General features: G+C 34.1%; 1 protein-coding gene across 2 annotated transcripts in view; it reads right to left on the bottom strand.

The window, feature by feature from the left end:
* Positions 1–22,207, bottom strand: part of PLXDC2 (plexin domain containing 2) — a 461,353-nt gene that overhangs the window by 71,589 nt on the left and 367,557 nt on the right. For both annotated transcript variants that reach the window (XR_012093899.1, XM_008002439.3), the window contains exon 10: positions 2,666–2,726. Coding sequence is in view for 1 of the 2 variants with exons in the window: in XM_008002439.3 (XP_008000630.1) it covers positions 2,666–2,726 (61 nt within the window). In the remaining variant the exon portion in view is untranslated. The remainder of the gene's footprint in view (positions 1–2,665; positions 2,727–22,207) is intronic.

The raw sequence follows: 22,207 nt of genomic DNA, 5'->3' as shown, positions 1-22,207 counted from the left end.
TGGTAACCCGAAAATCCTAAGGATCCCATCATCTTTGGTGGAAAACATTACCTATTTAGATCTTAGAATAGGATCAGACAAATATACACTAAAAAAGAAAAAAAAAAAAAAACAGTTGTCTGACAAAGACTCAGCAAAAACAATGACCATACTATTTAGATCACCAAAACTTTAGATAATGGGATCATCCAATATGGAATATATAAAAATCATACATGGAATCTTTAAAATCATAAAAGATAAAATTGAGAAATGAACTGTTCAAATGAAACTATAAAATACTTGGCAGATGTAATAAATGTCAAATTTAAATTTTAGATATGAGAAATGTATTTGTTGGAATTTCTACTTCAGTGAGTAGATTACATAGAATATTAAACAAGATGAAGGGAGAATAATAAACCGGTAAATATATCGAAGAAATTGTCCCAAATATAGCACAGAGTAATAAGGAAACAGATTACATATAATGGATGTTTAAAAATATGAGGAAAAGATGAAAACGTCAAGCTTTCAAAGAAGTCAGAAGGTGAAAATAAAGAGCATGGAGAAGTATAGCTGAACAGCACATTTATCAAGCTTGACACCCAGCCAATAAGAAAACACACATTTTTCTTGAACACACATAGACCCTTTGTACAAAATGCCCATGTACTAGTTCATGAAAAATTTCCAATCAGCTTTAAAGATCATAACATGTTCTCTGATGATGACTTAATTAGTTTAGAAGTCAATAGTAAAAAGGGTAAATTTTAAAAGCTTCCATAATTAGGAAATGTGATATAATTCATAATTTAGTGTATTTCCAATAAAATGTTAATAAGATGTATTGACTGATGGATTACAGATCTCGATAAGGTGAGTCTAAAATTTATATGAAGGACAAAAGCCCTAAAATACCCAAAACACTTGTGAGGAAGAAAAAGTAAGGAGATTTGTCCTGTATATAGTGAGATTTCTTATAAAGCAATACTAATTAATTCAGTGGGACACTGATCGAGCTATTGACAGAGCTTCAGAAGAGGAGAGCCCAGAAAATATACGTAACATAAGTGGCTTTGCAAGATATTGCCAAAAGAAAGGATTAATTAACAAATAGTGCTTGAAATTTGGCTATCCATCAGGAAAAAAAAAACCCCATAAAACTGAATCTCTATCTTATATAACACATAAAAACCAATTCCAAATGGAATAGATTTTGATGTGTAAGACAAAGCTTTAAAACATTCAGAAAAAATATACAAAAATAACACCTAGATGAAATTTGGTAGGAAAATTCTTTTAAAACAAAATGCACAGGCATATAAAACTCATCATAAAAATAAAAGATTGATATGTTTGACAGATTAAATTGATAAAGTTAGTGACATAAAATCATAGACAAAATGAAAAGATAAACCAGATTTGGGAGAAAAATATGTATGTTTGAATTACATTCTCAATCTTTACACATATACAGATATTCATCTTTAACATTTTATATTGAGATAACTGATTATATGAAAGCAATGATTGTCTCAAAACACAACTATGGCTTTGTCAATATTCTTTTGAACTATGTTATTAGAGAAATGAGGTGAGATGGATGAGTACACACTGCTGTCATTCTCTAAATGAAATTTCAAAAGGTTGATTAAAGCTACACTGGCAATACTGCATTTAAAGTTCAAGAATTTTTTTTAAAATGTACTGCTCAAGATCTTTATGAGACATGCCCCCCAAAAATGAATTTAAAAAGCCTCTAAGTAACCATTGAACGAATAGTTTTTAACGCAGCATTTCAGCATGACTTGCTTTGCTAAATAAAAAACTTTTGTAATTGTTAGCAGTTTTAATTCAAAACTTATACCGCAAAACTTAATGAAGTCAGAAGAAGTAAAAACTTTTCTTCATAAACTTTACAGGATAACTTTCTATGATCTTGAAATGATAGCATAAATGCAATTCACTGCAAAGTTTTTAAACGGGTTAAAACTGTTTCTGTTATCCAATTGCTTAAATGACTTCACTGCACTCTCGTCTCCATCATGTTTCCTTCAGAGTTAACATTATACCATTTCTCTATGCCAATTAATGTTTTACTATTTCTCATTTATTACAGCACACCAATTTGCTGCAGTCTTCCACCCTCCACAATACCATTGGTCTTGCTGTTTGAGTTACAAAGAGAAACAATGGATTTGTACTTCCTAGAGAAATAGCAAGCATTTAAGAGAACTGCTTTTTGCTCATACAGATTCCAATCCTGGCTCTACTATTCCCTAGCCACTTACCTGACTCTCCAAGAACCTGCACTCCACCCTTACCCACAAGCTCTCCTCACTCCTCCCCTTTCTCTCCTTGGTAATATGAGGGTAGTGACAGTGTAGGCACTGTTCTTCATAGAATGAATATGAGAATGAAATGAGATAATACATAAAAATAGTTAAGCCCAATGTCTGCATATATTACGGGTTGTAGCAAGTTGCTACAATGTAATGAAAATTTAACAAAAATAGCCAGCAGTTATTGAACCCCTAATATGTGCAGACGTTGGGCTTATAGAAGGATTCTTCTCCTTTCATTAAGTTTTAGGGCATGAATTTTGAATAAAAATTATTAACAGTTACAAACACATATATAGGACAGCTTGGTCCAGGATTCTGTCACAATAAAGCATGTGTACCTCTTCAGGGCATCCACTGTCCACCCAGTCCTGCCGATGACGATCAAATCCACTGGAACATCTTCAAAGAAGACCACATTGCAGTTCAGAAAAGGAAGGATAGGGTGCAGGGTGGTGGACAGAAATTAAAAGAAAAAGATTAGTAGGTAGTTCATTCTCACATTTTCAGTTTAGCAGAACATTAACTCTTCTATAGAACTTGCAAGTAGAGAAGCAGTGAAACATTTAGAGGGTTGCTAAGTAATCACTCACTCCTTAGAGTGTCACTGTTAGGATCACACATGACAACCAAATCACTGTTAAAGCAAACTGCACTGTATGGAATACCTAGATCCCTGTACAAAAGTAAGACCAATTGTTATTCTATGAAGTGGATTTTCTTTTACTTTGCATTTTTTTTCTCATCATTAAAACAAATAAATACAGACTTTTTTTTTTTTTCAAATATTGTATTTCATGATTGCAGGTTCATTCATTCGTTCGTTTCACTCATTCATTGAAGACCCACCATCACACAAACTCTTTCTCTTTTGTGCAGTAAAATGTTAACTTGGCAGTTGTGGGGTTTTCAGACCCTGTATGTTCCAAAGACAAAACTGGCCCTTGACCTGCTCTTGAGAAGTAACCTCTGAACTCCTGGACTATCCTGCCTAGTAAGAGTGTCTACCTTGGGTCTTGTGCCATGAAGATGGTTTATGCTGACAATTTGATTTATTGTGAATATCTGACTTCATTTCCTTGGGACCCTGGGCCATGCTGTAACAGTTTGACCCTTGGGAGAGCTGAAGACTGGAAGATAAGATTAGTCACGAGGGCATTCTATCCCGATGAATGGACCTTTAATAAAAACCCTGGAGACCAAGCTTGGGTGAGCTTTCTTGACTAGCAATACTTGTGTATTATCGCACATTGTCATTGGGGAAATTAAGTACTATCTGTGTAATTCCACTGGGAGAAGACAACTGGTAACTTGTACTGGTCTTTCCTGGATTCTGCCCTATGTGCGTTTCACCTTTGCTGATTTTAACTCATCTCCTTTTCCTGTGGCAACCTTGAGTATAACAGCTTTTCTGAGTTCTATGAGTCTGTCTAGTGAACCATGGAACCCGAGTATCTTCTTGGGGACACCCGATTGCACTAGAAATAGGTCAGGCCTAAAAGATCTAATTTAGCAAGCATCCTGTTAATTAGACTGTGTTCACTCATACTGTCTTCCTTGACTGGAATAATTTTCTGTCTTCCCTACGTACTCTTACACAGCCCAATCATTTTCTAAGACCCAGAAATTACTATCCAGAGCACATTCTGGCAAAGCATTGCTACTACAGTCATTCCTTTCAGGAGGTTTCAGTTATCCATGGTTAACTATGGTCTGAAAATAGGTGAGTACAGTACAATAACATATTTTAAGAGGGAGAGGAAAAGATCACATTCATATAACTTTTGTTACACTCTATTGTTATAATTGTTGTATTTCATTACTAGTTGTTAATTTCCATGGTGTCTAATTTGTAAGTTAAACTTTATCATAGGTATGTATATACAGGAGAAAACATAGTATATATAGCGTTTGGTATTATCCTTGATTTCAGGTATCCACTAAAGGTCTTGGAGAAGGGGGGCTACTGTATTGCTGTGAATACATCTTACTTTATTTTTTTTCCTCCTTTATGTAAAAATCTCATGTACTTATGTCTTAATTATCAAACTTAATTGAGAATGTTTGAAAGCTAGGGTCTTATATTGATCATATTATCCACTCTATCTGATACATAATATCTTTTTCATATGAGAAATTCAAGCTACTTTTGCCGGTTCATTGAAATTAAAGATATACATTGCCTCTGAATGTTAACATATAAACACACATGATACACTTTGGCTGCGTCCCCACACAAATCTCATCTTGAATTGTAGCTCCCATAATTTCCTTGTGTTGTGGGAGGGACCCAGTGGGAGATAATCAAATCATGGGGGGCAGTTTCCCCCATACTGTTCTCATGGTGGTGAATAAGTCTCACAAGATCTGATGGTTTTATACAGGGTTTCCCCTTTTGCTTGGTTCTCAATCTCTCTTGTCTGCGCCATGTAAGACATGCCTTTTGCCTTCCACCATGATTGTGAGGCCTCCCCAGCTGTGGGAAACTGAGAGTCCATTAAATGTCTTTCTCTTTATAAAGTACTCAGTCTAAGGTACGTCTTTAACAGCGGGGTGAAAAATGGACTAATACAATATATCTACATATAATATGTAAAAATCCATGTTAATAATGTTACTCTAAATAGATACTCATATATTTTTCAAAATAAATGGAAACTGTTCAACTTTGACCTTATATTTTCTTACAGTGCTCACAGCGTTACTTTGCAATCTTTCTTTTTATTATTTTTAACTTGTTTTGCAGTGAGTCCACATGATAGCTCTTTCTAAGAATCCTAGCCAGAGATTGTGCACCATGGCATGAACAAGCATAATTTAATTCAAGTGGAATATGAAAACAACCCTCCTGTCATCACAGAAGACTGTCTCTCTCACTCTCTCAGGGCATGGTCCATTGAAGTTAAGCTATTTTATGCCTACCATCTGTGTTGAACATGCTTAAGTGTGGACTAAACATTAGTGTGGGATTTGGCATCCTAAATTTGAGAATCCCCAGTTGGTCAAGGCCATCTCTGGTTACCCAATGAGATTGTGTGGTGTCTATTTAATTCCAGATAAATTAAATGAGTGGTTCCTCCTATATTTTCCTTTCAAGTTTGTTTAAACATTGAAGAATGTACTGACATTCTGTTTTGGAAGTTGGGGATGTATCAATTTTCTTCAGAAAAAAAATTTTCTTGGGAGCCACCTGACCATAACCACAAGTAATTCAATGGAACAGATGGTTCCTAAAACACGGTTTGTTTTCACTTACTTTGTTTCAAATGTTTCCAAAGTCAATGGGATGTACGAACTTTTACGTTATATTTTAACAAGACAGTGTCAAATCTTAAATTTGTATATCAACTGAAATTCTACCTTGGAATAATTAGTCCTTTAAATTAGTAAATTAATTCCAGGGAAAAGTGCAGAAATGCAGTTTGCTTGATTTATTAAATAATCCCCCAGTTATGTTGTATGAAATTAGGTTCTACTGAAAATATAAATCAATTAAGTAATTCATCATTTATTTATTGACAAAAATTTATTATTAATTGAAATTTACTGAGGACTAGAATGGAAAGGACTGAGAATGACAAAACAAGTGAAATTTGCTTTGAAAAGCTCATACTTTTTTGCAGCATATAGTGCCTTAAAAATGAATAAAACTGGATCCTGGCATTTTAGCATTTTTTAGAGGCCAGTAATCTAAATAGCATCCAAAAGCAATTATAAGCACAAGAATGTGTGTGTGAGAAAGAGTTGTATAAACCACCAGGAAAAGCCACCTTTACATTATTTCTGAATTCTAAATAAACCAAAATCGCTTTTGAGAACACCTTCCTGTCCCCACTGAGCTGCTGTGTGCTGTGTGTGTGTGTGTGTGTGTGTGTGTGTGTGTGTGTTTTAAAGCACAATGACATTAACCATATCACTATCCAGCACACTGTTTTCCAACATTTTTAACGGTGATTCACAAAGAGGCTGTCCCACAATGGAATTACCTGGGATGCCTGTCCAAATGCAAATTTATAGGTGTAACTGAGTAAGATTCTCTGGTAATTGGAACCCAGCAATTTTTATTGTAAATAAACACCTTCAAGGGATTCTTCCCACACTGACCTCCTCTACAATATATTCAGGCCTCTTGCTCACTCCTGTAGCCCATGCTCTACAACCCATTCATACCCTCCTTTTGCTCTAACCACAGCAAATTGTTTTCCCTTCCCCGAAGGTGCTATGCTCTTTCATGACTCTGCCTTTGAACACACTATTACATATGGCTGGCCTACCCACCTGGCAAACCCAATCCAACTCAACCCCAATCTCCTCTAAGAAGCAGATTCAGCAGCCCTTGCTCAGAGACCATCCAACACCAAGTGCAAATGTCCACTATTATAATACAATTGGTTGCTTTTGAATTTATCTTACAAAGTTTTCAGGAGAACATGATTAAAAGTGAGGCTTTGGAATCCAATTGTTTGAGTTAGTATTTTGGCTTGGGCACAAAAGGTGTGTGATCTTAGACAAGTTATTTTTCTTTTCCTTTTTTTTTTGAATGATTGCATTGCATGTTGACAAATTATAATTGTATATATTTATGAGGTACAGTGTGATATTATGATATATGTATGCAATGTGAAATGATTAAATCAAGCTAATTAATATAGCCGTCATCTCAGATACTGAACTTTTTGTGATGAGAACATTTGAAATTTACCCTGTAAGCAATTTTGAAACATACACTACACTATATATACAATGTAGTCATTATATACAATATGTAATAGATAGGTACAGCGAAATTACACAAATATACAAAAGATACGATACGCTATACTCATTGTGTTGTGCAATATATCTCAAGAAACTTATTCCTTCCATCTAACTGAAACGTTGCACTCTAAGTTATTTTTCCTTTCTAAGCCTGTTTCCTCATCTGTAAGATGAGGTGGGGGAAGTTATGTAAGGATTAAAAGTTCAGTATTTGTCTAGTAAAGATTAAGTAAGTGTTAGCTGGTTTAATACCTAATTATACCTTTGTACCTAATAATAACTTTGGTACATAGGACACATGCACCAAATCTGACTATCATAGAAAAATGAGTAAATGAGGTTTTCACTTCATAGACAGGATTTGGAAAATGTTTAGGAATTAATTCTATATACCATATTAATGTGAAATGTGTTTTAAAATATAAAGTCCTTTATCATCATATTTGGGAATCAATATCATAGAATATTATGAGAGAAAATCTAACTTGCTCTCACATATGGGCCAAATCTGTATTCAAAATGTACAGAAATTACATGGTTTTGTAAATATTTCTCGCATAATTGATTTCAACAAAATGTGAACTCCTAACTACAGTAGGTTTTTAATGTTTTTATGTCCAAGTTATTCTCTTCTCACCATTATCTGATTCCAAAACAAATTAATAGAGAGCTATAAAGTACTTCAAATTAATTATACTAATTTCCACTCAATTTCAATGGTGTGTTGATTTCAAAGCCCCCAGGAAACATACTAAGAGAATTCCATTAACTAAGGTAGCCTAGAAAACAAACAATATTCTCCCAGCTTGTGGCATGTATCGATTCAAGAGATAAAAGTACAAATCTCATCGTATCTCTAACTTATGTCAGTTTTGTAGAAATAATTTCAGAAATAGGAATTATTTTGCAAGGGTAATATATTCCTATGTAGAAAATAGAGTAAATGTTAAAATACATACATAAGCAATACATAAGGATTAAAAATGAAGCGCTTGTCTTACTCAGCAATTGAACATGTTTCATTCCACCAGTGAAATGAAACTTCTATGAAGAATTTAGCAAAGAAACTACATAGAATCTTAAGACCCTATTAGAAATCAGTTTCCAGACCAGGGGCCTGCAAACTTTCTTTGTAAAGGACCAGATAGTAAATATTGTAGGATTTGCAGGCTATGTTGTTTCTGTCCCAACTAGTCACCATTGTAGCTTGAAAACAGACACAGATAAACGTGTAAACAGATTGGGTATGATTGTGTGCCAATAAAACTATAAAATCAGGAAGTAGGTCATATTTTTAATTCACTTACTGTAGTTTGCTTAACTATGTTCTATATGTAAAAATAGAGCAATGTAAAATTAAATCTTAAGATTTTTTTTAAAAATCTTAAAAAAAAAATCTTAAGATTTTTGGACAAATACTACATCGAATTATCTGGTGATTTATATGATCCTTGTAGCCTTAGGGTATTTATCAGGGTGTGTTATCTTAATGGAAAAATCAACTGTGCATTTAGTAAATTTTCTTGCCACATTATGCAAAAGTATAAAAAATGATCCTCCAGCATCAAAGAAATGGGAAGACGCTTTAAAAAGAAGCATCAGGCCGGGCGCGGTGGCTCAAGCCTGTAATCCCAGCACTTTGGGAGGCTGAGACGGGCGGATTACGACGTCAGGAGATCAAGACCATCCTGGCTAACACGGGGAAACCCCGTCTCTACTAAAAAACACAAAAAACTAGCCGGGCGAGGTGGCGGCGCCTGTGGTCCCAGCTACTCTGGGCTGAGGCAGGAGAATGGCGTAAACCCGGGAGGCGTAGCTTGCAGTGAGCTGAGATCCGGCCACTGCACTCCAGCCTGGGCGACAGAGCGAGACTCTGTCTCAAAAAAAAAAAAAAAGCAGCATATTTTAAATGAGATGATAAACAGCAGTGACTATAGCCAATAACATGTTTTATTATGACAAAATAGGTAACTGGTAGTATGGAGCTATAAGATATGGGAACATAATTTTCTTTAGAAATACTGAAAAAGTTTAACTGAAAAATGGTCATAAAATTTAAAATGTTAATTATAATTATCCTTATTTCAAATTATAAATTAGTAAAATATCATATCTTATTTCTCATACAGGCATGCTTACTCCTAGTTGGCCTCAGGCATGAAGTGGACAAGACCATTTCTAAACACATTTCTCCTAAAATCAACAATCTTGAGCTGAACATTTTCAGAATTTTCATGCCTGAACTATTTATTAAACACTGCTCTGGGAATGATAGATGAATCTTATAATCTATTACAGAGACAATACTGTAGGATCACTTATGAAGTTTTACATCATTAGAGTATGCAAGAAGGTGGAGTGTGTTTTCTTCTGATAAAAGATCTTGATGCTACTTGTAGCTGAAATCATAATCCAATGTTCATAAGAATAGTTATCTGCAGAATACAAGAACTTTGCTTTAGAGATGGGTTTCAAATAGAAAACTGGGATCACATTATCTAATCTCCAGAAGGTGCAGGTTTTCCAAAGTAAGAGCTCAATCTTTCCTCTAGTTTTCTAGAATCTAGAGTGGCCCTAATATGTATGTATTTATAAAGCATAACAACATCAGGGACTTTTATTCTTCCAATTCTGTCATCTCTCTTACACACACACACAATCATATTGGGCCAGGCACGGTGACTCATGCCTGTAATCCCAGCACTTTGGGAAGCCAAGGCAGGAGGATCTCTTGAGCCCAGGAGTTCAAAATCAGCCTGAGTAGCTGGGCAAAACTCTGTCTCTAAAAAAAAAAATAGAAAAATTAGCCAGGCATGGTGGCGCCTGCCTGTAGTCTCAGTTACTTGGGAGGCTGAAGTGGAAAGATTGCTTGAGTGCAGGAGGTTGAGTGTAGGAGGCTGAGGCTGCAGTGAGCTGTTATCACTGCAACCCAGCCTGGCCAACAGAGTGAGACTCTATCACAAAAAAAAAAGAAAGAAAGAAAGAAAGAAAGAAAGAAAGAAAGAAAGAAATTCGTATCTTATTTCGCTCTCCTCCAAATAATAGGCAAAAAAGGTATTTCCATTACTTTTTAGTTGTTATACTATCTTTCATTGATAAAATTTCCAACAAGGAAAATGATTTCTGCAATTGGCTTTGCATGCTGCAGTTCTTCCTGTGAATGTCACCTCTTTATATCTAGCCTGTTTTCAGTTTAGGAGTGTGTAGGATAGGAAAGAGTTGACACTGGGTGAAGCTACAATATTGAGTCTTATCTGGAAATAGGTGAATTTTCTCAGAAATCGTTCTGATTAAAAGCCACTGATGATGTTGGCAAAATGTCCTTGGTTGTGCATGTGCAGGGCTTTACAGGGATGACAAACATATAAAAAGGTAGATGGAAATACAAGTTGAAATTGTGATGCATTAAAACAAAGCCAATTATACAATGGGACAATCCACTAAGCCCAGTTTAGGAAACAGCAACTCTAGGTAGATTATTAGATGCTTTGGTATTTATTTTATGTCTAAATTTTAAAAATTTCTTAAAACACCTAGAATGGGAAAGAAAATGAAGTATTCATTCATTTGAAAATAGTTAAAAGTTACAGTGTTTGACTCTAAAGACTTGACTGATTTGCTTACAATACTATTCTCACAGTAAAATCCAATTTCTATCTTTGCTACCTGTGAAACTTTTTAAGTGATGCTAGTACATATTGAAATATGCTGGCTAAGGGGGTTTTAAATGGTGCAAGTTTGGCTGTATATTGACTCACACAGTCCTTCTTTACAGAGCATTGTGGCTTCAATAATTTCACAAGTTTAAGCCCCACTTGGTTATTGCGCTGGTTACATTTTTTAAAACCAGCAGTTGCGGAAATAGTGAAATCTGAATTCCTCGGTGACTTTCAGTGTGGTTTCACTTGCATCAGGTGGATGGAAATGCATTGGCAACATAAAGTACGACATTTCTGAAATCTTCAATTAAAATTTCTCCAATATAGAGTGTTTGAACCTCTTTAGAAAAAACCATACTAGCAAGTATATTCAACATTGTGTTTGGGTATTTACCTGTATATCTGTGTGTACGTATTGAAGCTAAATATTTGTCACAATGTTTCAGTTTTTTGTTCCTTTTTTCTAAAGATCCACATAAAGCACAGATATATTTTCTATGTCATTATAATTCATTTTAAAAATGCTGGTTGTAACCCACTAGGTAAAAATGCTGAACTGCAGTGCTCAGTTTGAAAAATATTGTCCAATAAATAATTTGAACTCTACGTAATATGTATATATTAAATAGCATTGGCTGGTTTTAAAAATAACCATTTTGAAGGAAATTTACAAAAAAATTAAAAAACACACTAAAGTAGGTGTATCCTAATGCTAAGATGGTGTTAGTTTTACGTTCAACCTCAACTTTATTTAATGTATATTTACTTGTACCAATGAATTAATCAATTAATTGGAATCACAACATGTAATAGCTTGCTTTTCCAAGTAGATAGTCTAGGCATTTTTCCATGTCCATAAATATCCTTTGAGAGGAAATGTTTTAATTGACATACGACAATTTTACACATTTAATGGGGTATGTAGTTACGTTTTAATACATATAATGTATAGGGATCAGATTAGGTTAATTAGAATATCCATCATCTCAAACATTTGTCATTTCTTTGTGTTAGGAACATTCAATATTCTCCTTCTAACTATTTGAAAATGTATATTATTGCTAACTATATTATAATATAGAGTTATTGTTAAATAGTTATATTGTTATTGTACGTTATTATATATGTTATACTGTTATATGGTTCTATATCATATAATAGATATAGATAACATTTTAATAGAACACTAGAACTTACTCCTTCTATCTAGCTATAATATATGTCCTTTAACAAATCTCTCCCTTTCTCCCTCTTTCACCTACTCTTCCCAGCCTCGAACATTCACCGTTCTGCATTTTATTTCCTTGAAATCACCTTTTATTTTTGTAAAGCTTCTGCATATGAATGAGAATGTGAGGCATTAAACTTTCTGTTCTGGACTTGAAATCAGTGAAACACTTAACATAATGTCCTCCAGTTCCATCCATGTTACCTTAAATGACAGAATTTCCTTCTTTATAAGGCTGAACAGTATTCTATTGTGTATATATCCTACATTTTCTTTATCCACTGATCTGTTGTTGAACAGCTAGGTTAATTCCATATCTTGGCTATTGTGAATTAGTGCTGCAATAAACATGGGTGGGGAGATGTCTCTTTAATATACTGATTTCCCTTCCTTTGCATCAATGTCTAGTAGTGGGATTGCTAGATCATCTGGTAGTTCTATTGTTTTTTGAGGAACCTCCATACTGTTCTCCATAGTGGTTGTACCAGTTTACATGCCCACCAACAGTGTAAAAACGTTCCCTTTTCTCCATGTCCTCGTCTGCAGCATTTGTTACTTTTTATCTTTTTGATGATAGCTAGCCTAATTGGGGTGAGATGATACCTCATGGTGGTTTTGATTTGCATTTCCTTGATGATTAATTATGCTGAGTATTTTTAAAATTATATTTGTTGGCCATTCGTATATCATCTTTTGAGAAGTATCAGTTCAGGTCATTTACCTAATTTTTAATTAGGTTGTTGGTTTTTTGCTATTTGGATGTTTGAGTTCCTTGTATCTAGATATTAATCTTCTGTCAGATGAATAGTTCATCAGTATCTTCTATTTTGTAGGTTTTTTTCACTTTGCTGCTTACCCTGCTGTGGAGAAGCTTTTTCATTTGTTGCAATGTCATTTGTTTATGTTTGTTTTTGTTGTTAAGAGGTAATTTTTAATGACAGCATATACCCCATTACATGGTTTTATGGAGATTTATTCAACCTATATATGAGATTACATGTGTCATTTTAAACCTGATAAAATATACAACTCACCTTTTTTGGATTTATATTAAAATGATATTTCATGTTTCAAGTAACATTTCTTATATTACTGGTGAGGTTAAATGTTCATTGACTCTTTGTATTCTTTCATTTTTAAATTGTACAATCACTTATTTTCCGCATTTCTTTTGATTGGGCTGTTCTTTCTGTTAAAGCAAAGATTTCTATATACTAAGAGCATTAAATCTCTGTCAAATATACCATGTGTCTCTAATTTTCCCTTTAATTCAATTTTTTTTTGTTTGTTTTTGGCCATACAGCAGTTTGCATATTTACATAGTGAAGTTTTCCAATCTTTTCTTTTAAAATTTCTTTTATTGCTTTTTTGCTCAGAAAAGCCTCTCCTACTTTAGCATTAAAGAAACAACTGCCAGATTCTCTCCTACCTACCCCATTATTTCATTTCTTAGTTTATTTCTCTAAACTCTTTTAAATTTATTTTGGAATAGGGTGAGAAGTAAGAACCAAATTTAAAAATACATATATTTTTTTCCCAGATAGATGACTAACATTCTCAGAACCCTCTGTTGAATAATACCTAGTTTAAATCCTCCACCCTTGTCCTCATTTTTATTTTTTCCTTGAGTAGTCATACACATTTAATTCTTCTCTGCAATTTTTATAATCACATTCTAATGTTCCAAAGAATAGTGCTATGGTGAATTTGATAGAATAGATGTGGAAATAGTTGACATATTACTAAATGCAACTTTACATCCATTAAATGTTTATTCAGGTGTTAGTCAAGTGCCTCATTATTCATTCTTCTCCTTATATAATTTCCATATATTACTAATTTTGTTAGTAGCTATTTTTGCTAATGTTAAGAAGTTTAAATTGTTGCATTTTTTGAATAGTCATTTCTGACGTAGAACACTATTGACTGCTGTGTAGCAACTGATTCTTTTATTTACAAATAATAACTTTTCTTTCTCCTTTCCAATAGTCCTATTTCTTACTTATGTTTCTTTTTGCTGTAACTAGAATTACAGAATTGTGCTACATAATAATGGTGATCTCATCCTTGCTTTCTTTGTTACTTTAATGTTTCTTGGGCTTCAGCATTTAGTAAATTTTTATGTTGTAAAATAATATTTATTATTGCATGTAGTAAGTATCCTCTATCTCAGTTTGCTAATGTTAACTTAAAAAAATGGTTAAATTTTATCAAATATTTTTTCCATCTGTCAAGATGACCAAGTGATCTTCAGTACCAGGGCTACTAACTGCATTAATAGATTTCTTTAAATTAAACCACATTTGTATTCACAGAATAGATTTATTATCTGACTATGTTTTAGTTATTTTAACTATTGACTGGATTTTTAACTATTGAGGTTTTAAAATTCTATACAGAATAAATAATACAGAACATCCATGAATAATCTACAGCTAACCTCATACATCATAGTGAAAGACTGACTATTTTCCCTTTGTGTTAGAAATATGACAAAACGGCCAGTAACCACTTCTAATCAACATTGTACTGTATCAGTGTGAAGAAGTAAGTTAACAACCCAAGAAAGTGAAGCCCTGGGAGAATAAATCATTAATCGCTTTCTGCCTTGTGTCTTCTTTATGTGAATGCAAAGTAAAATGATAAATCAACTTATAGCTGGATTATATGACAAAAACAAGGCAACCACATCAGGTTATAGCAGAATTGTTGAAATGTTGAGACTCCTAATAATCCTCATTAGAGATATAATTTTTTTATGATGTTGGAAAGTTGAAAAGCTAATAATTTCATTAATACAAAGTCAGCTATAACCCAAAGGATATCTTAGAGTTAAATACTCAGAGTCAGGTAAATTTTTGTAGTAAGGTGGAAATTGTAGATAACTAAGAGTTAAAAGTTGCAGACATTTCTCTTTTTGAGATTAGTACCCCATAAATATATACACCTACCATGTATCCACAAAAATTAAAACTTTAAAAATTTAAAATAAATTAAACATAAAACATTGGGATTAGCATATATGAAATTTATATCTATAGTCATAGAAGAGTCGGTCAATATTGAGCTCTAGAAATGATGGGCTTTAAGATTTCCAGAGGATGGTATTTGCTGGGGGTTTAGATGAGACTGAAACGCAAAGAACAATTAATAAACACATTGTCACTGACACCTTGCATTGCCTTTCTACAAACTACTTTCCAAATCATTTCCCTCTGATTTATAACATACTTTAGCTGCTTGCCTTCTGTTTTACTGCATTCCCTTTTACCCTCCCATCCTACTCACACCCTCAGAGATAGTCAACCCAAGACGCCTTCCCTGGGAAATGTTCTCTGATCAAGGAGGATTCTTCTCTTAACTGGAACTCCAATCAAGGTTACAGCACCCAGCTTCGGGACAGAAAATGTATTATCTAACAGAAGTTTAATAATTAGAAATACGAATACAAAACTTCTGTTTATCAAGAACTAGTAATATTTAAAATCCAGCTAGTTTTTCCAATATTATTAGGAAAATATTTCTTCATTGATTGTTCTTAACTATGACTTGGGCCACTAACCAGAGTATGGCTGAAAACATGTTTTAACAATTTGGCTTTTTATTTATGAAAGATCCTCAACCTCTTTAGAAACACCATAGAATCTCAGCTACTCAGGAGGCTGAGTGGGGAGAATCACTGGAATCCAGGAGGCGGAGGTTGCAGTAAGCCGAGATCGCGCCACTGCACTCCAGCTTGGGCAACAGAGCGAGACTCCATTTCAAGAAAAAAATAAAAATAAAGGCTGGGTGCAGTGACTCACGTCTCTAATCCCAGCACTTTGCGAGGCCAAAGGTGGGTGGATCACGAGGTCAAGAGATCAAGACCATCCTGGCCAACATGGTGAAACCCCGTTTCTACTAAAAATACAAAAATTATCTGGGCATGGTGGCACGCGCCTGTAGTCCCAGCTACTCAGGAGGCTGAGGCAGGAAAATCACTTGAACCCGGTAGGCAGAGGTTGCAGTGAGAGCCAAGATCACGTCACTGCACTCCAGCCTGGTGACAGAACAAGACTCTGTCAAAAACAAAAACAAAAACAAAAAACAAAACAAACAACAACAACAACAAAACATAGATCTTCAAAGATAAATAATAATCTGAAGCTGAGGTATGGTTTTTGAAGGAAGACTATGATTGTCATTAGGTGAATGGTTTTGTTTCTTCTGATTACGTATACATGAATGAAATGTTGCATTTTTTTTACTTTAGAAAAAGATGATTATATTTATTGTTATTTTATTTCTAAGAGTAAAATTAGTTATTTTCATAGCTTTTGGCACCTATGATTAAAAGTGACTATTCCATTAAACAACATTGCTATGTTTCCACTTAACTAAAAGCACAACTTCTGAGTCTTGTTCTAGGCAGAAAATTAGCACATCCTGAAGAATTGGGAGCACATTGCATCATATTAGAAAAAAAATCCAACTTTGCCACACCTGACTTGCTTTTCAAGTGCAGGCACTAAGAACAATGGAGCCTCCAGCCGTGAATTAACAATTAACAAGTCAATTAGTAATTTCCAACATTTTTACTTCCAGAAAAAAAAATGCCACATTTAATACGGCTATAATGGGAAGAAGAGAGGGAAAAAGTGCAAGTTACTAACAGTTTGAACATGAAATAATTGACATGAAACGTGTTCAACAATTGTCTGTTATATAAGTCTCACCTCAACTTGACACTGTTTCTTAAAATTTTTCCCATTTAACAACTGCAAAACATGAGGCTGTATTATTTAGTGGAAGGAACATGAACTTCAGAATTGCATGCCTAAAACTGGGGCTGATATCTCTCTCTGCCATCCGTTGGAGATTACTGGGTGGTATCTACAGCTATTATTTGATATTCGTTTTCAGTAAGATAGATTCTGAAATCTAACTTTGCTGGGTTTGAGTGTGTATTAAATGAGATAATGTAGACAAGGCACTCTTTTGGTGTTTCACATAGAGGGTGCTCAACAAATGTCAGTTATTGTATTCTATACCCTCCATGGCACCTAGCACAGGTCGAGAAGTGCTTATGAGAAGTGCTTATTGAAAAAATAAGATATTATCATTTGACGTATACAGAAAATCTACATGAAATCCTCCAAGTCAGGACTTCAGCCTCTTTAGCCACAGAAATCAGTTATAAAACAGCAAAGGAAAATCTTCTCTTTTTGATAGATGAATTCTATCAAAATCTAAAAGGTCCTTTCCAGCATCCAACTTTGCTATCTTGGTAGGACGGAAGTGAGAGTTGAGTTTTCCAGGAAAGAAGAAGAAGATCTCTCCCCTTGGCTGTGAGCTGCTGAAGCAAACACCCCATAACAAATAAAACTAGTGGAAGTGTCAGGATTCCGTTTTGGACACCCTTTCTTAAGAATTATTGACTTCATACCAAATGTTACACTTGAATAGCACCTTTACATGCATACAAGGAGACAAGAAAGGCTGTAACTTTTCTTTTGTTGGTGCCTCGGGAAAAGGAATGGAACATCTTGGGGGCTGAGGTGTGCTGTGCCTCTGTGAAATGCTATCCTGGCACCAATACATTTTTTTCAATGCTCTTCATTTTAATGGCTTCTGATGTTTCAGGGTTGTCTACCTTCCTTAGGAACATCAACCATGAATGAATCAACTCACCTCTGTTCTGCCAAGACAGCAAAGTTGGACTGTGGAGCAGAACTAGAAATTGTTTTAGATGAGCCAATTGCCTCATCAAAGAAATATCTTTTTCTGAATTTATTAGTTAACTACAAATAAGCTCCAGAATTTAATTTGGAGTGTTGAGAATTACAGAGAGATGGATAAAGACAGTATTTCTCGTTTCTCAGAGAACTAGCATAAACTTTACTCTGTTTTTGAACCATACATATTTAGAAAAGAACTATAAATGAATAGAGAGGACCATTATCATTGCCCCCATCTCTTAAAGAAGGCAACCAATACACTGCCCCAGATAAATAAATGGCTTTGATTTACACTCTCTCCACCAGCTCGTTGCTTAAGAGACAAAGTATTTCTAATCACAGTTGATTTGGGTCCTTGGAAATGATCTGCAGAAAGAATGGCTGGGTGGATTAGGAAGGTTAGCATTTTTCAACCAGGAAAACATGCATGAATCACTGATCTTCGAGCTCTGTCCAGAGTCCAAGTTTCAGTTTTGCAGAGTCTCTCAGGGGCTGCGGTAGCCCTTCAGTGGAGGAGAGATAGACTTGGCTGTGAAGCCCAGACCACGGACTGTACCCAAGGTGATCTCATCTTATCTGTTTTATATTTGGAGTTTTATTTTTCAAAAATGTTTCTCCTGCTTAAGGAAAATAACAATTTGAGAACCATTTTATGAAATCGTTTGTTCGATTCACCCCATTAATTCATCCAGGCTTGTTATGATTATCTTTTATAATGTTATAAAATCTCTCAGATAAGCACTGTGCGCTCACTTAAAATATGATAATGTAATATTGATAGGTGACTACAAAAAGAGAAGCACCTTTTTCCATAGAAGATGCAATGCAAGGGAGTATAATGCCAGATAACGGTAATTGAGCAAAGCTTACAAAAATCAGCAGAACATTGTCTCTTAAAAGATATTTCTTTAATGAAATTGACTTCTACATCTTTCAAAAGATACCATATTTGTGAGATAACATTTCTAAGCACCAGATTGTTAGAATATCTTTTAATAAATATGTGGTAATCCACATTAGTTTCTAGTAATCATTCAAATTTGAATAATAGCCATTGTTCAATTTCATTAATTTATTTTGATCAAAAAAATTATGTTTTTCCCTTCATATTTAGAGTTCATGGTAAATTCAGCTTTGTCATCTGCACCCTTAAGGTTGATTATTCCCAGTCGAAGTAAATTGATTTCAGTAGAAATCAAGGCTTAGAGAGTTTTCTACAAGGTTACCAAGATAATACCCTTAATATTTTTAAAACTTCATGCTTGAGAATTTTAACTACACACACACACACACACACACAGCTGAGTTCAATTTGCTTCTCAAAGTCTAAGTTAATAACAATGATTAACATATATATATATATTTTTTAGTAGCACCTTTAATATAAATAAAGCTTTGTTTTCTTTTAAAATTCTTGTTATATCCTCTTTATTATAAATTTGTGAGCTTGCCTGGGTCAGTTTCTAAAATTGTACCAGGCTCAGGTCCTTAAGTAGATTGCCAACAAAGAATTAGTAAATTAATTTCACTTTAAAGCATGGTTCTGATCATAAAACAGTGTTCTTCCATATTTCTTTGGTTTTTCTACATCAGATTTGTCAGGCATATAAAATATCAAATTACTAAATGCTAATTCCATTAGAGTGTTATGCAGCTCATGTGTACCAATGTTCTATATCTTATTAAAGACAGCACCAAAAAAAAAAAACCACCGAATTTTAAGAATTTGGGTGTGAAGCAATTTTCTGCTTCATAAAATACACTTAATGTCATCTCATGTTAACAGAAGCAGTCTTAGACTTGTAGTTTTTTCTTAAAATTTGCTTTTAATGAAACTGACTTAGAATATCAGAGCACACCCCTTTTATCCAGACAGAAAAACATTTATAGCAAAAGCTATGTAAGCATATGTAAAATGCATATATAGTGTTGAATTTTCATGTTCTCTCTTCTCCCATTTATAACACCCATCAACACAACACCTTCAAAATCGTCTCCATTATTCATTTGCAAACATTATTGTACCAGTCTGACTTGGTCCTTCACTGGCTGTCTGCTGTTTCCTTTAAGTAATACTCTTATTAAAAGTGTTTATATAACATGCTATCACTGTTTACACCATTAAACCCCTTAAAACCAGATAGTCAATATTTTTTTTCAAACTAGATTATTGTGATTACATGTTTGACTTTTTTCCCATTAACCAATACATTTGTTATGTATCCTCCATTTATCTGGCAAACTTGTCCTGTAATAGGCCAGATACAGTGAATATTCTGGGCTTACAGGCCATATAGTGCGTATCACAAGAATTCCATTATGGAGAATAATTGCACTAACATAGAAATTCTAGCTCTGTCTTAGGTTCTGAACGTACCAAACGAAGTAAAAACTTAGACAAGAGCAGGGATGACTGGAGGATATCCAGGAGTATCAAAATAGTGCTGAGGAGGGGGGCCATATAATTTATGGGACAAACCATTATATGTTTGTAAGAGAAGGAAGCACTCACTGACTAAATGGGACATTGGGACAATAAACCTAAGGCATGTGGCGTACAGGGGATTAATCTGATTCTCATGATTCACAGACAACATTGGTCTCTTTATAGATGCTGTGTTCAATTTCAGACAGTCTTTTTAGTCAAGTTTTCTTGTATACTTATCTCCTATTATAAATGCATTCTTATCCACTTTTTTATTTTAGATAATTTAGGTTTATATTTGCATACTAAAATCTTAAATGTCTGAAGTATTTTCAGCCCATTTTTCCTACAATGTAATATCAAAGATTATTCTCTCTTTTCATAGGCCACATGTCTGGCTCTATGTGGGTGTTGTAGAAATATAAATATATGCTCCACTTTCTGAACTATGAGTAGAAAATGTTGCAGTAAAAGTGATATAGAAATAATTTTCCCACACAAAATAACAAATTCTTCAAACACCATTTTTGCTACCTGCCATTTTAATTAATTTTTCAGAATTTTTTTTTAATAATTCTCTGTGTGCTATTTTTATTACTTTGTCCAGTCTGTGGTTTTAATATTTTTATGAGGACCCTACCTCGTCAATTATGTACTTTACAATAACCTCCATTATTTTCAAAGGCAATTTGACACGTATCTTTTATAACAAGCCATAGGAATAATGTTTGAATGGAGGTTAGTATAAATAAGCTAGTAAAACCTTTAGAGTAGGCCAGGAAGGGCTTCTTCCCCTTTCCTGATGGACACAACTACCTAGGATTGATTAGCCAGTCTATGCACATACTTGGTAAGGCTACATGCAGCAAAAATTTCAACCTTAGCATTTGCTTTTTCATCTCTTCTCCAATCCACGCGGCCAACAAAAAATTTATTTTAAGTTCTGCCTCCAGCAATTCCTAGTTTCATAACCTCGGGTAAGCTTTACCACCTTCCTAATTCTCATTTACTTAATTTATAAAACAAGGATCCTAACTCTTAACTCGTAATCAGTTGTAAGGTTTGAATTAGATCAAAGAATTAATAGACTTTAGTGACAGTAAAGCCTTTCATGGAATGCGTGGCACGTAGTAAATACAAAATAAAAGGTAGCTATTATAAATATTTTAAGCATCTCTAGGTATGAGTCAGGCCTACCCTTAAAACAACCCTCCTGTCCTTTATTACAAAGCCCCTGTGATTTAAAATTAGCAAAAGCAGCAGGAAATCTGGGCAGTGATAAAAGAAACCTATGTGTTAGCGGGGTGCAGGGAAAGGATAGAATAATTCTGATGAGGGAATGGGTCAATACAGAGGTCTTCTCTGGTGGTCAGAAGACATTATTTTAGAAATATAAAATCTGTGTATTTTTAAGAAAACCTATCATTAGAAATTGTTGCAGCCAAGGTCGTGATTCATGGAGAGAATAAGAGTAGTACTTCCTTGACTGTGAAGTGTCATTGAAGAAAAAATTCAAGAACTGAGGGTAAAAGTAAAAGTGGCTTTCTAGGAAAGAGAAAAAAATTAGTCTCATTAATCCAGAATCTGCCAATTGCTATCTATAATATCCCAGAAAAGGAAAATTTGAATGTTGACCTTTCTTCAACCAATAAATCTTATTTTTATGCTAAATTACCTTTATCTGTGTTTTGTTTAATAATGTATACTAACTTGATCACATTGGCTTAGAATAATACAGAATGATCTATCTGGGTTTCTTGCACTTTTCCATGAATGACAGAATTCCTGGCACATAATTTCCTTCAAAACTCTTTGCAGGTCTTCTTAATGGATAAGACTGCATCTCTGGCTCAGAACTGGACAGAAAATAAACTCTTTGGATTTAGAAAACACAATCAAAATCTTAATTAGGATGTTCCTATTAAGAAATATAAAATAGGCATATTTTCATTTTTCTGGGGGATAGCTTTTAATGGAAGTGAAACATCAAAAACGATCCTGATGACACTTTAATAATTTTCTTATGTAAATATTAAAAGAGCTGGCTTGAGTATTAATGTGTATTTTAAATGTCTTTCTATAGTTTAACATTAGAT

The sequence above is a fragment of the Chlorocebus sabaeus genome, chromosome 9 (assembly GCF_047675955.1).
Source record: "Chlorocebus sabaeus isolate Y175 chromosome 9, mChlSab1.0.hap1, whole genome shotgun sequence".
Lineage (NCBI taxonomy): Eukaryota > Metazoa > Chordata > Mammalia > Primates > Cercopithecidae > Chlorocebus > Chlorocebus sabaeus.
The sequence above is the reverse complement of the archived record's forward strand: the minus strand, read 5'-3'. Positions and strand labels throughout refer to the sequence as shown.